The 15,065-nt window shown below is 41.8% G+C and overlaps 1 protein-coding gene across 1 annotated transcript; it reads right to left on the reverse strand.

Annotated features, from left to right (window-relative positions):
- Positions 1–8,074: 8,074 nt before the first annotated feature.
- LOC129767109 (uncharacterized) lies at positions 8,075–13,486 on the reverse strand. The gene has a single exon (XM_055767730.1). The coding sequence runs from the start codon at positions 13,484–13,486 to the stop codon at positions 8,075–8,077; it is 5,412 nt and encodes a 1,803-aa protein (XP_055623705.1).
- Between the last annotated feature and the right edge of the window lie 1,579 nt (positions 13,487–15,065).

The following is a 15,065-nucleotide window of genomic DNA, read 5'->3' on the forward strand; positions in this document are numbered from 1 at the left end:
ACTCTCGGGGTCTGCCGCCTCTATTGAATAATATGTTATATAACTTGCTTTGTGAGAAACATTTGAACTTTTCTCACGGAGATTCGGCAGTAAGTCGGGTCTCTTACATGGGCCTCCCCCAGGGCTCATGTTTAAGCCCCCTTTTGTACAACTTCTATGTAAGCGACATCGACAATTGCCTTACACAAAATTGATGCAGATGATGGAGTGGTGTCTGTCGTAGGATCAAACGAATCCGACCTGCAAGGACCCTTACAAGATACTTTGAACAATTTTTCAACCTGGGCCATTGGGCTAGGGATCGAATTCTCCACGGAGAAAACAGAGATGGTGGTTTTTTCTAGGAAGCATAGACCAGCAAAACCAAAGCTTCAACTTTTGGGTAAACCGATCACTCATGCTATGTCATTCAAGTATCTTGGGGTCTGGTTCGACTCCAAATGTACTTGGGGGGCCCATATTAGGTATCTGAGTAAAAAATGCCAACAAAGAATAAATTTTCTCCGTACAATTACCGGCACCTGGTGGGGAGCCCATCCCGAAGATCTTATAATGTTGTATAGAACAACTATTCTCTCAGTGATGGAGTATGGCAGTTTCTGTTTTCAATCAGCTGCCAAAACACACTTAATTAAACTCGAGCGAATTCAGTATCTTTGTCTCCGTATTGCGTTGGGATGTATGCCCTCAACGCATACCATGAGTCTCGAGGTTTTGGCAGGCCTACTCCCACTAAAAGATCGCTTCAATTTATTATCTCTTCGGTTCTTCATCCGGTGTAAGGTCATGAACCCATTGGTGATCGGAAATTTTGAGCGGCTGATCGAGCTAAATTTTCACTCCGGATTCATGAGATCATATCATGAATTCATCACCATGCAGGTTGATCCTTCTTCGTATATTACCAACCGTGTTTGTTTCCCTGACTACATCAATTCCTCTGTGCATTTTGATCTGTCCATGAAGCAAGATATCCATGGATATTCAGATTACCAACGATCGAGGATCGCTCCAACGATCTTCGATGAAAAATATAGGGGTATCAATTGTGATAATATGTACTTTACTGATGAGTCCACTATAAATGAGTCCACAGGATTTGGAGTGTTCAACGAATTTTTTAGCACCTCCCACAGTCTTCAGAATCCTTGCTCAGTGTATATTGCTGAATTGGCAGCAATACACTGGGCGCTGGATAGCGTCGCCTCACGACCTGTTGAACACTATTACATTGTAACGGATAGTCTTATCTCTGTCGAAGCTATCCGTTCAGTGAGGCCGGAAAAGCACTCGCCGTACTTCCTTGAGAGAATACGAGAAATTTTGAGTGCTTTATCCAGACACTGTTATGTCATTACCTTTGTGTGGGTCCCTTCACATTGCTCAATTCCGGGTAATGAGAGGGCTGACTCATTAGCAAAGGTAGGTGCTATTGAAGACGATATTTATCAGCGTCAAATCGCCTTCAATGAATTTTATTCTTTAGTTCGTAAAAATACCATCGCTAACTGGCAACGCAAGTGGAATGAAGATGAATTGGGCCGGTGGTTTCACTCGATTATCCCTAAGGTTAGCCTCAAACCGTGGTTCAAAAGTCTGGACTTGAGTCGGGACTTTATTCGCACCTTCTCCCGACTCATGTCCAATCACTGTTCGTTAGATGCACTACTCTTCCGTTTCAATCTTGCCAGCAGCAATCTCTGCGTTTGTGGCCAAGGTTATCACGACATCGAGCACATTGTTTGGTCGTGCGAGGTGTATCTGGTCGCCAGATCGAATTTAAAAAACTCCCTTCGGGCAAGACAGCCCAATGTGCCGGTGAGAGATGTGTTGGCTCGGTTAGACCTTGATTACATGTCTCATATATATGTTTTCCTTAAAGCTATAGATCTTCGTGTGTGATTGCCCCTACATCCTTATACCCTCCTTTCCTTCCTTTGCGGGTAATTCGTCCCCTTGCTATAAATAGTAGAATAAGTTGAAATGTAAATACACTATAGATATACGAATAGATTTATAAATTGAGTGTTCATCAACATTGTTACAATTTCCTTATATCCCATCCTTCTCCTAAAAATATGTCACCCTCCTAAACTCGAGTACACCGCGAGTAATTGGTTTTCCACCTTACTAACCATAGATGTAAGAAAATTGTTTATATATATAGTTTTAAAATTATATTTAAGAATTCGGCTCCTTTAAACTTAAGTAACTGAGCCTGTAAAAATAAACGAATTAAAAAAAAAAAAAAAAGTATCATCTAATGAATAATTGAATTTTTAGGTTTAGGCAAAATAACTTTTTTGGTCGTATGTCTGTTCTCAACCACCAAATCATTTTTACCGTTCCGCTCGTATGTGTGCTCTCAGCCACCACAGCGAGGAATCATACTAAATATTTTATTCAACCATGTGATAGTTTAAAATTTTTCTGAACGATTTTTAATGTCCATTGAACCTGTTCGCGAACTAATTTGGAGCTTCTATGAATAATAGATAACGGTACTCGGTATAAATCAAAGATTGTTTGGGTGGAAAGTGAAAAGATGATCTCTATCAAGTGAAATTAATTTCGACCAGTACGATATGGCTACAATTTTTTGTGATGTCCGACCACACGCCGAGTGTTACAAATAGGAACAAATAAATTAATTATTGAGTGTATTATGTCAACGTATTAGTCTATTCCAACAAAGCTGGAAAATGTCACAGGTACAGCTCTAGTAACATTAACAAAACCCTTGAGAATGGTATTGAAATTTTCAACCCACGAGATCATTTAATTACTTTCATTCATAATTGGAGCGCTAAACATCTTAATTGTGAAAAATCTTCAAACCTTGAACGCAAGCGGAAAACTTTTCGTCTCAATCTAGGTCTTGTGGAGTCAATCAATTTCTTTTTCAAGTACATTTTGCATGAAAAAAAAACTTTTCTCCCCATGCCCTATTTGTCAAATGTTTCTCCGATCAAAATAAAAACGTTTTTGTTACTATAACTTTGTTTATTTACGTTTTTGGTCGAGCCAGAATTTCACCCAAGAAAGATTATCCTTCTGCAGAAATCTTTCAAGGCCTCCCAATCCATGGTGGGATAGCCAATGTTCCAAGCTTTATCAGGATAAATCGAACGCATTCAAAGCTTTTCGGAAACGTGGAACCATTGAAAATTTTCAATCGTATTTGGACCTTGAAAATCAATTTAAAAACTTGATCAAAGGGAAAAAACCTGCTTATTGGCGAAATTTCGTGGGAGGTTTGTCACGAGAAACGTCAATGAAAAAATTATGGAAAGTGGCTCGAAACATGAGAAATCGCTCTTCAACAAATGAAAGCGAAGAATATTCACATCGAAATGATCTTGTTTCGCCTTGATCGATGGGTTGAAACGAATGTCCTACTCTCAGATACACAATATGGGTTCCGCAGGGGCAAGGGGACGAATGATTGTCTTGCGTTGCTTTCTTCAGAAATTCAAATGGCTTACGCCGGAAACAAACAAATGGCTTCAGTATTCTTGGACATAAAGGGGGCCTTTGATTCAGTTTCAATAGAGGTCCTGTCAGACAAATTACACTCTCGGGGTCTGCCGCCTCTATTGAATAATATGTTATATAACTTGCTTTGTGAGAAACATTTGAATTTTTCTCACGGGAATTCGACAGTAAGTCGGGTCTTCTACATGGGACTCCCCCAGGGCTCATGTTTAAGCCCTCTTTTGTACAACTTCTATGTAAGCGACATCGACAATTGCCTTACACAAAATTGCAGCCTAAGACAACTTGCAGATGATGGAGTGGTGTCTGTCGTAGGATCAAACGAATCCGACCTGCAAGGACCCTTACAAGATACTTTGAACAATTTTTCAACCTGGGCCATTGGGCTAGGGATCGAATTCTCCACGGAGAAAACAGAGATGGTGGTTTTTTCTAGGAAGCATAGACCAGCAAAACCAAAGCTTCAACTTTTGGGTAAACCGATCACTCATGCTATGTCATTCAAGTATCTTGGGGTCTGGTTCGACTCCAAATGTACTTGGGGGGCCCATATTAGGTATCTGAGTAAAAAATGCCAACAAAGAATAAATTTTCTCCGTACAATCACCGGCACATGGTGGGGAGCTCATCCCGAAGATCTTATAATGTTGTATCGAACAACTATTCTCTCAGTGATGGAGTATGGCAGTTTCTGTTTTCAATCAGCTGCCAAAACACACTTAATTAAACTCGAGCGAATTCAGTATCTTTGTCTCCGTATTGCGTTGGGATGTATGCCCTCAACGCATACCATGAGTCTCGAGGTTTTGGCAGGCCTACTCCCACTAAAAGATCGCTTCAATTTATTATCTCTTCGGTTCTTCATCCGGTGTAAGGTCATGAACCCATTGGTGATCGGAAATTTTGAGCGGCTGATCGAGCTAAATTTTCACTCCGGATTCATGAGATCATATCATGAATTCATCACCATGCAGGTTGATCCTTCTTCGTATATTACCAACCGTGTTTGTTTCCCTGACTACATCAATTCCTCTGTGCATTTTGATCTGTCCATGAAGCAAGATATCCATGGATATTCAGATTACCAACGATCGAGGATCGCTCCAACGATCTTCGATGAAAAATATAGGGGTATCAATTGTGATAATATGTACTTTACTGATGGGTCCACTATAAATGAGTCCACAGGATTTGGAGTGTTCAACGAATTTTTTAGCACCTCCCACAGTCTTCAGAATCCTTGCTCAGTGTATATTGCTGAATTGGCAGCAATACACTGGGCGCTGGATAGCGTCGCCTCACGACCTGTTGAACACTATTACATTGTAACGGATAGTCTTATCTCTGTCGAAGCTATCCGTTCAGTGAGGCCGGAAAAGCACTCGCCGTACTTCCTTGAGAGAATACGAGAAATTTTGAGTGCTTTATCCAGACACTGTTATGTCATTACCTTTGTGTGGGTCCCTTCTCATTGCTCAATTCCGGGTAATGAGAGGGCTGACTCATTAGCAAAGGTAGGTCGATTGAAGGCGATATTTATCAGCGTCAAATCGCCTTCAATGAATTTTACTCTTTAGTCCGTAAAAATACCATCGCTAACTGGCAACGCAAATGGAACGAAGATGAATTGGGCCGGTGGCTTCACTCGATTATCCCTAAGGTTAGCCTCAAACCATGGTTCAAAAGTCTGGACTTGAGTCGGGACTTTATTCGCACCTTCTCCCGACTCATGTCCAATCACTGTTCGTTAGACGCGCTACTCTTTCGTTTCAATCTGGCCGGCAGCAATATCTGCGTTTGTGGCCGAGGTTACCACGACATCGAACACGTTGTTTGGTCGTGTGAGGTGTATCTTGTTGCCAGATCGAATTTAGAGAACTCCCTTCGGGCTAGAGGAAGGCAGCCCAATGTGCCGGTGAGAGATGTGTTGGCTCGGTTAGACCTTGATTACAGGTCCCAAATATATGTTTTCCTTAAATCTATCGATGTTCGTGTGTGATTACCCTTATATCCTTATACCCTCCATTTCTTCCTTTGTGAGTAATTGGTCCGCTTGCTATAAACAGGAGAATGAAATGTAAATTCACAACAGATGTACGAATAGATTTAAGAATTGAGTGTGTGTGATTATCAACATTGTAATAATTTCCTTATACCCCATCCTTTTCCTGAGAAAATGTCACCCTTTTAATCTCGAGTCCACCGCGAGTAATCGGTTTCCCACATTACTAACCATAGATTTAAGAAAACTGTTCATATATATAGTTTTAAAAATATATTTAAGATTTCGGCTCCTTTAAACTTATGTAACTGAGCCTGTAAAAATAAACGAATTTATATTAAAAAAAAAGAAATCTTTCATTGTTTTGTTAAGTTAGATTACTGCTATACGCAGCTAAGAGACGAAGGTGTCGAAAATTCAGGAAACGTTTATCCGAAATATTGAAATTCTTTGTAAGTTTCAGTAGTTATACTGCCACGATTTGAAGAGTTTATAAAAAGAGATTGAATACAGAAAAGTCTTGTTCACTTAAGTCCGGTGCATTGATCTCGATTGCCTTTTAATTGAACACAAATGAGATAAATGTTGTAGCCTGTGTAAATTGTATTTTCTGTTGTTTCAATGAGGGAAAAAGTTCAAATAATATAATTCTAGCGTTAAGAATCATAAAAACTTATGATGAGAAGTAAAATTGTATTGTAATTATGCCAGAATGTCAGTTGGGCCCTTATGATTTGGAACGATGGTATTAATTTATTGGACGATTGGAAGATAATGAACTAATTATCTTTTATTCAATTATTTTTACTTTTAATAACAATATTTTTCCTGTGTACTGGATTGTTTAAGAAAGGTAACATAACATAAATAAAATATGTGACGTCACACGTCACACACAAATATGTGACGTCACACCTTTGTTAAGGAACACATTTCGGTGGGAACAAAATCATCAAAATGCATCATTTATTTTATCGGAAAACTGCATGATCTTCAGTTAAGCAGAATATTGAAATAATAATCTAAGTGCAGTGAAAAAAAAAATTCTGGATGACAATATAGTTGTCACGGCCTTATAAGGGGCTGTCCACATACCACGTGGACAACTTTAAGGGGGGGTAGGTGTTACGAAAATGTCCACGCTTGTCCACGGTGAGGGGGAAGAGGTTTTGATAATGTCCACGTGGATACGTTAAGTAATTTTGTCAAGTAAAACATTCAAGTTAATAGTCAAAATTGAATGGGATCTGTTTTGTATTTACACGGTTTTTTGAGCTTCACGGCCACCCTGAGTACTCAGTATTCATCAATAAAAAGACTGAATTGCATCAGAGTGCTGCACGGTCAAACATCCATATTTTTTCATATGACTGAACCTCTTTCCTGAAATGTATATTCTGAAGGTAACGCACATGAACTAGGATCCATCAATTTATTCCAATCGGTAATAGAGGGCCATTAAATCCGTCAGGATAAAGACACCCAATAACACAAAGAATGTTGGATTTTTTGTAGTATTAAAAATCACGACTTAAGTGCGGGTTGAATTCAGCTTTGCTCTTGATGACAAAACTGTTTGTTTTTTTTTTTTCGAGAACTCTCAAAGGTTTTTCTGAACATTGAAACGAACAACAAATTCATCCATGACTGTACGGGCCGTATCTCAGGAGATCTATTTCTTGTAATGATGTTGTTCTTCATTGATGTCTGGTAATTTTTGTAATACGGTTCTTTTGAGTTGTCTGGAAAGTTCCTGCTGCTACTGCTGATTAATTAGAAGAAAAGATTAATCCTTGATGTACATGAATTAGTAGATTCGCTACAGATGTCGAAAATCACCGTTCATGAGAGACGAAAAATCACGAAAAACGCTACAATGCAAGGACTACATATTAAACCATATTACGGAACCCGATCGGATTTGACATATCGCAATCCGAACGAAATAAACTTTTGCATTCTGTATTTCAAGCTTGCAACATTTGCACAATCCGATAGAATTTGACTCGATCAGATTGAGGGGGATAGAGACACGAATTTCGGATGTTTCTTCGAGCTCCGAAAAAGTAAAACAAACAATATTTTTACCATCCTGTCCGCTACGGACCTTCCGTTGTCCGATCACGGATCCTCGTCTTGACGCGACGGTATCGGGGGAGAATTCCCGGCGGTGGGACAGCGACTGATGCTGTATCAACTAGTTGGTGAGGCGGGGAATTCCCAACGGTGGGGCAGCCACTCAGACTGCAACGGTGAGCGTTGAAACGGTAGAAAACTTTACTTAAACTCTTTGAGCCTTGACAAAGGCTTTTGTTCGGGGTCGGCTCAACACTGCAGAGAAAGACTCGTGGCACTATAACAATTCACTATTTATTTCGACTGGTTTATACAGAGTTTGGAATGGGAATGAATGTTTTGCGGCAAGTGTACCCGTATTTATATCACTCGTTGGGTAGCGGTTGCTACTGTCAAACTGATGTGATGTGATGCTGCTGATCTCGGCTTGTTGACTCCACCCATATTGCGTTGGACGCAACATACCGGCCACCAATGGGATCTTGATTCCATTCAGGAACCTTAGCTGGAGGAACGTGTGGGGAGCTGTCGGTCGGTGTCTTCTTCCATGGTATGGGTTTGGTTAGCTGCAGCTGGCTCGTTGCAGGGGAGAATGCAGACCTTCACAACAGTCCTGTCGAATACTGCACCAGATGATGTCTTGACTTTCACGACGCGTACTATACCATCGGTGCCAGGATGCGTCGAGATGATGCGTCCCACAATCCATTTTAGTGGGGGCAAATTGTCGTCTTTCAACAGAACTAGCTGACCAGCTAAGACATTCGGTTGACGAATGAAATGCTTTGTACGCTGCTGGAGTTGCTGGAGATAATCAGTGGACCAGAGCTTCCAGAATAGTTGTAACTTTCTCTGCATCGCTTGCCATAAGGATAATCGGTTTACTGGAACTTCGGCCAGGTCGGGCTCCGGGATTGATTGGAGTGCTGATCCGACCAGAAAGTGTCCAGGAGTGAGGACTGCCAAGTCATTGGGGTCTTCAGACAGGGCAGTCAGAGGTCGGGAATTGAGACAACTCTCAATTTGGGTCAAAACCGTTTGCATTGCTTCGGCGGTAAGAGCTTCTAAGCCGACAACTCTTCGTAGATGGTGCTTCAATGATTTTACCGCCGCCTCCCACAGACCTCCAAACGTGGGAGCGCGAGCCGGGATGAAATTAAATTGTATACCGATTTCGGCGCATAGTGAAGTTACTGTGTGCTGATGTTGTTGATCGTTGAACTGCCTGAGAAGAGTTTTCAACTCCTTCTCGGCTCCGGTGAAGTTGGTAGCGTTGTCACAGAATATAGTTCGTGGTCTTCCACGTCGAGCCACGAACCGCTTCAACGCTGCGATGAATCCTTCGGTGGTGAGGTCGCTGACCATCTCGATGTGGATTGCTTTTGTTGTCATGCAAACGAACAGTGCAATGTACGATTTAATCAGGGGACCTGCTCTGCTTCTTCTGCCTTGGGGCTTCAAATGGATTGGACCACAAAAATCGACGCCGGTGTCGAGAAATGCACGGGATTGTGTCACCCGTACACTCGGAAGCTGACCCATCAGCTGTTGTTGTAGTTCAGGTTTGGTGCGGAAGCATTGTATGCACGTTCGTACAACCTTCCGTGCCAGGTTACGGAGATTGAGCGGCCAAAAACGCTCTCGGATGTGTGCCATCATCAATCGAGGGCCAGCGTGGAGTAACTGCTTGTGTGCGGATGCGATCAAGAGCGCGGTGAAAGGATGGTCAGCTGGTAGGACGACTGGATGTTTCTTCTCGAAGGTGTGAAGTGAGTGGCTCAACCGGCCACCGACGCGGAGTATTCCATCCTGAAAAAACGGGTTCAATCTTCGGAGGGATGACCGCTTGAGATCAGCGCTTCTGCCAGCGCAAATTGAGCTTATTTCACTACTGAATTTTTCTCTCTGGACAACTTGAACGAGGCCCATGAGAGCTTGGTGAAATTCTTCAGCAGTTATGTAACGTGTTGAGTTCAGTGGCTTCCCCTGATTCTTCGATTTGCATTGCTGTACGAATCGGCGACACCATGCTGCGATTCGCACCAGCTTGGTGAGAGATGAGTACCGTTGGAATAACGATTGATTGTCGATTATTTGGTGGGCAATCGCTGCTATCTTCTTGAGGGGTTTTTCCTCGAGGATGTCAGTTGACACTGGATGGTGAGGAATGTGCATGCTCGGCCACTCATCTGCTTCGGATGTTAGCCAAGGTGGACCTTTCCACCACAAGGCTGTGTGGATCAAATCGCTAGAACTGATGCCTCTGGAGATTATGTCTGCTGGGTTCTCCAGTCCGGGAACGTGATTCCAGGGATGACCTTCGGTGAGACGCTGTACCTCTGCGATGCGGTTGGATACAAACGTCTGGTACTTGGATGGGGAACCTTTTAACCAGTGGAGTGTGATCATAGAATCAGACCAAAAGAAAGCATTAGCGTTTATGTTTAGAGCGAGAACTGTCTGATAATAAAGTTGACTGAGAAGGACTGCTGAACAGAGTTCCAGTCGTGGAATTGTTAACGATTTCACTGGAGCGACTCGAGATTTCGCTATGAGCAAGCGGACGGTAACTCTGCCATCCACTCCTATACTTCTTACAAAAATGCATGCACCGTATGCATATTCCGATGCGTCACAAAATCCGTGTAACTGGATGTTAATCCGTGAACCTGGAGCCTTGACCAGACGAGGCACGGAAAAGTCATTCAAGTTTGTTAAATCGAGACGATATGCTTCCCATGTCGATATCAAATTATCAGGGAGCGTTTCGTCCCAGGAGAGGTTGTCTTTCCATAATTTCTGGACGAATATTTTTGCCTTCACAACAATTGGACCCAGAATCCCGAGTGGATCGAAAAGTCTGGCCATCTCCGATACTACAATTCGTTTTGTGATTGGGCGGTTGTGGGTGAATTCAGGAACTTTAAAACGAAATGTATCAGAGGCAGGATGCCACAGTAAACCAAGTGTACTAATAGAGTCGTTGAGTGTGTCATCAATTTCCAAAATTGATCGCTCATCTTTCATATCAGGGGGGATGCGTGATAAGATTTCAGAGGAATTTGATGCCCATTTCCGGAGCTCAAACCCTGCACTACTACAAATCTTTTGTAGTTGTGTGTAAATTTCAAACGCTTCCTCAAAGGTGTCTGCGCCGCTATGCAGATCATCTACGTAAAAATCCTTGCCTAATTTCGCAGCAGGATCGTTACACTCTTTGGAGTGTAAAACAGATAGCTGTTTGAGACAGCGGGTTGCCAAATACGGGGCACTAGCAGTGCCATATGTAACCGTCGTGAGTTCGAACTGTCGAATATCGGGTTCAGATTCATTCTGCCAATATATACGTTGGAGTGGTCTGTCATCAGGGTGTATCCAAATTTGCCGGTACATCTTGGCGATGTCCGCAACCAGGGCAATTTCATGTAATCGGATGCGTGTAATAATAGCGACTAGTGAATCTTGAATCGTTGGACCAACCATCAGACAATCGTTCAATGAAATTCCCGTTGATGACTTGCTTGATCCGTCGAAAACAACCCGACATTTAGTGGTAGTGCTAGTCGGTTTTATTACTGCGTGGTGTGGAAGGTAAAACGTGGGAGAACAAAGTATGTTTTCGGTGTTGTTGATTGGAATCATGTGCCCCAGCTCCATGTATTCCCGCATGAAAATGGAGTATTGCTCTTGTAGCGTGGGATTTTTAGCCAAACGTCGCTTCATCCAACAGAAACGGCGAATGGCGGTTGATGAAGAGTCGCCAAGTTGACTTATCATCGGTTCTTTCTTCGGCAATCGGACAATGAATCGACCTGATTCATCCCTAGTGGTGGTTTCACTAAATAGTTTCTCGCAAGCTAATTCTTCTTTGGACAGATTTCGAAATTCAGTACAGCTCTCTGTCTCCCAAAATTTTGTTAGCTGTTTATCCAGCGATTCGGTAACACAAAGTAGGGCAATATTGCATGGTTCGGTGGATGAAACTTGATCTGCAACAGCACCACTCACAATCCAGCCGAATACTGTACGCTGTAGAACGGGTTGAGTACCGGTGGTAAGATCGCTGCTGGAAATTCGTCCATCACACAATAGATGGAAGAAGAGTTGAGCACCGATAACCATGTCAACTTTCTGAGGTGAAGCAAAACCTGGATCCGCAAGAACCAGACCCGAAGGAATATTCAACTGTGAGATATTGATTGGTCTAACAGGAAGATCATTCGTAATTTTCGGTAGTATGCTGAACGTTAATGTGTGGCAGTATGTAGAGTCGACTGAGCTGAATGTGGCTTCTGTGCAGTGAACACTTTTCACTGTAGAACCACCCATGCCTACGATGGTGGACGATTTCCGATTGCGTTTCAATCCGAGTAGTTGCACAATGTTTTCCGTGATGAAATTTGCTTCGGAACAAGAATCCAACAATGTACGAACAAATGCTGCTTTTCCTGAAGGCCCATAAACCTTCACGATTGCGGTGGAGAGAAGTACGGTGGAACAGGTGTTATCAATTGATTGGGCGGCAGTGAGAGCGTTGGTTGCTACGTGTGGTGGGGCAGTGGACTTGGGGTGCATCGAGGATGTTCCGTGTGAATTATTCTGAATTGGTGAGGACAGTTTCGTGAATGTAAGCGTCGGAGAGCGAGTTGGAGTATCATTCCCGTTAGATTTAGTCGTGGTCTGATGTCTTGTCGAGGTCGTGTTCATAGTCGTTTGAGGGTACTGATCGTTTGGTGGGGGAGAGTGTAAAAGAGTGTGGTGTCGGCCATTACATTTTCGGCAACATTTCGATGAGCAGTCGCGGCTCATGTGACTGGAACCGAGACAATTCCAGCAGAGATTGTTCCTACGAACGATGTCTTGTTTCTGTCCTAGAGTCATATGTCTGAAGTTGTCACAGTCATATATTCGATGTACATTGTTGCATACCATACAATTAGTCGTCATAATAGTCGTGGGGGGTGTTGAATGTGATACAGATGCGGTGTGGGCGAGTGAATATCGTGCTGTTTCTTTCGGATTGGAGTTAGTGATTCCATTATTTAATGATAATAATATTCGAGCTTGTTCTTGTAGAAAATTTATAATTTCGTGGTAGGTTGGAATCTTACCTTTCTCTTTGCTTGTCAACCTTTCCCATTCTCTTAAAGTGTTTTTATCCAGGCGACTACATATCATATGTACTAAAAGAGAACTCCACGATTCAGTTGGTTCACCTAAAGTCGTGAGAATCTTTACTTGTCGTTCAAATTGATCGACTAATTTTAATATTGCGTTAGATGTCTCCTTCCTTATAGCTTCGATAGAGAAAAGAGAAGCGATATGATTGCTGATTAATAAGCGTTTGTTATCAAATCGACTTATCAACAGCTCCCAAGCAATGGTGTAATTATCATCACTAATACTGATCGTATCAAGTAATTTCTTTACAGGATCTTTAAGCGCAGCTAGTAAATAGTGGAATTTATCGATTCGTTTTAGAAATTTATTATCATGGATGAGACTATCGTATGCATCACGGAACGGAATCCAATTATTAATATTTCCATCGAACGTTGGCAAATCGATCTTCGGTAATCGAACAATAGTTGAAGTAGTATGTGTAGATTCTAATGGGGCAGATCTACGATCATCTATTCCTTGTGCTAACAAAAAGGCACGCAGCTTATAGTATTTCTCTTCCATTTCCTCTCGTTCTTCGTTGTAATCAATTTCGGCGTTATCATCCAGTGATACTTCCACTGAGATTGATGTATTCACATAGCGTTCATACAATTGGTCAAGTTTCATTAGACGGGATTCGATTTGGTCACGATCAGTTTCTGCATCGTACCCGTTTTTAAACTTTTCAATCGCCAAAATTGAAGTTTTAGTAACACTCAACAATTTTATGTTTTCTCTAAGTTGAGACATGGTGTACCCTCAGGGACGCTATATGCCTTTACCAAAAAATAATTCACTTCTAAATTCGATGAATTTACAATCTGTCCAATTCCTCACTCCTGCTCCCAACAAATTCCAAAAAAAACTCCTTACGTTAAAGTATAATTGGAAAGGACTCACCAAATATCTATGCTGGCACACCCAAGCCACGCCACTTGTTTCGGAACGATGAATCTGCGGTGTAGAAGTGTTGAATTATTCTGCGGGCGCTGCTGCGGCTATTTCACTGATTTTATTTTCTTTTGATTTTTTTGTAATTTGTCAATTGGGATACGTTTTATTGTTCGTCACTGTATATTTTATATCACTTTCTTTGTTAACTATTGTTTTAACAATGTATTGTTCGTGTCACTTATTGTCCTTTTCTTTGTTATATTTTTCTTTGTCGTATTGTTCACTGTACACAATGTGCTCTATTTGTTCTTTTTAAACACCACTTTGTGCACAACACAATGTACTTTTTCCTATTGTTCACTACACAATTGCCAAGCGAGTCTCTCTACTGCAGGTGAGCGTCATCCGGTTCGAAGGACCATAAGATGTCCGCTACGGACCTTCCGTTGTCCGATCACGGATCCTCGTCTTGACGCGACGGTATCGGGGGAGAATTCCCGGCGGTGGGACAGCGACTGATGCTGTATCAACTAGTTGGTGAGGCGGGGAATTCCCAACGGTGGGGCAGCCACTCAGACTGCAACGGTGAGCGTTGAAACGGTAGAAAACTTTACTTAAACTCTTTGAGCCTTGACAAAGGCTTTTGTTCGGGGTCGGCTCAACACTGCAGAGAAAGACTCGTGGCACTATAACAATTCACTATTTATTTCGACTGGTTTATACAGAGTTTGGAATGGGAATGAATGTTTTGCGGCAAGTGTACCCGTATTTATATCACTCGTTGGGTAGCGGTTGCTACTGTCAAACTGATGTGATGTGATGCTGCTGATCTCGGCTTGTTGACTCCACCCATATTGCGTTGGACGCAACACATCCATTACATTACATTTATTATTTCGCTTATGATTTTTTTATAGGTTCATGCGATAAAGAGATGCATACAGATTGTATTCATATATACATAGATCGGATAAGCAGAACTTGAGATATCGTGTAGATAGTTTGAAAAAACACGTTTCGATAAAAACGCGTTTGAAGTTAATTGTTATGGCCATGCCAGATAAGATATCGCATCACTGAAACGGCTATAACTCGGTAAGTAATGAGATTTTCGAAAAGTCTCTTCTATGGTATATTCTTAAATGTATGAATTAGAGAAATTTGAAAATTTCTAGACAAGAAAATCCTCTTAAAGAACGCAATATAGTCCTAATTTCAAATGCGACCGAATTTCGGACTAAGGATTTATTTTACCGAAAAACACTTGAAGGGACTTATCTCAATCTGCGATTCGTTTCAAAAACGCGACGAAAATACATATTTATAGCGAATTGCAACCAAGCAACTAGTTTCGATGAATTCCAACAAGTCTTGCTAGCAGCTGAATGTATTAAAATCAACGATCCAGAACGCTTCCAGTACACTTCTAAAACTC

Source organism: Toxorhynchites rutilus, chromosome 2 (genome assembly GCF_029784135.1).
Source record: "Toxorhynchites rutilus septentrionalis strain SRP chromosome 2, ASM2978413v1, whole genome shotgun sequence".
Classification (NCBI taxonomy): domain Eukaryota; kingdom Metazoa; phylum Arthropoda; class Insecta; order Diptera; family Culicidae; genus Toxorhynchites; species Toxorhynchites rutilus.

What these genes read in the sequence shown, in the direction of transcription:
- LOC129767109 (XM_055767730.1), bottom strand. Translation starts at nt 13,486, where the DNA reads ATGTCTCAACTTAGAGAAAACATAAAATTGTTGAGTGTTACTAAAACT.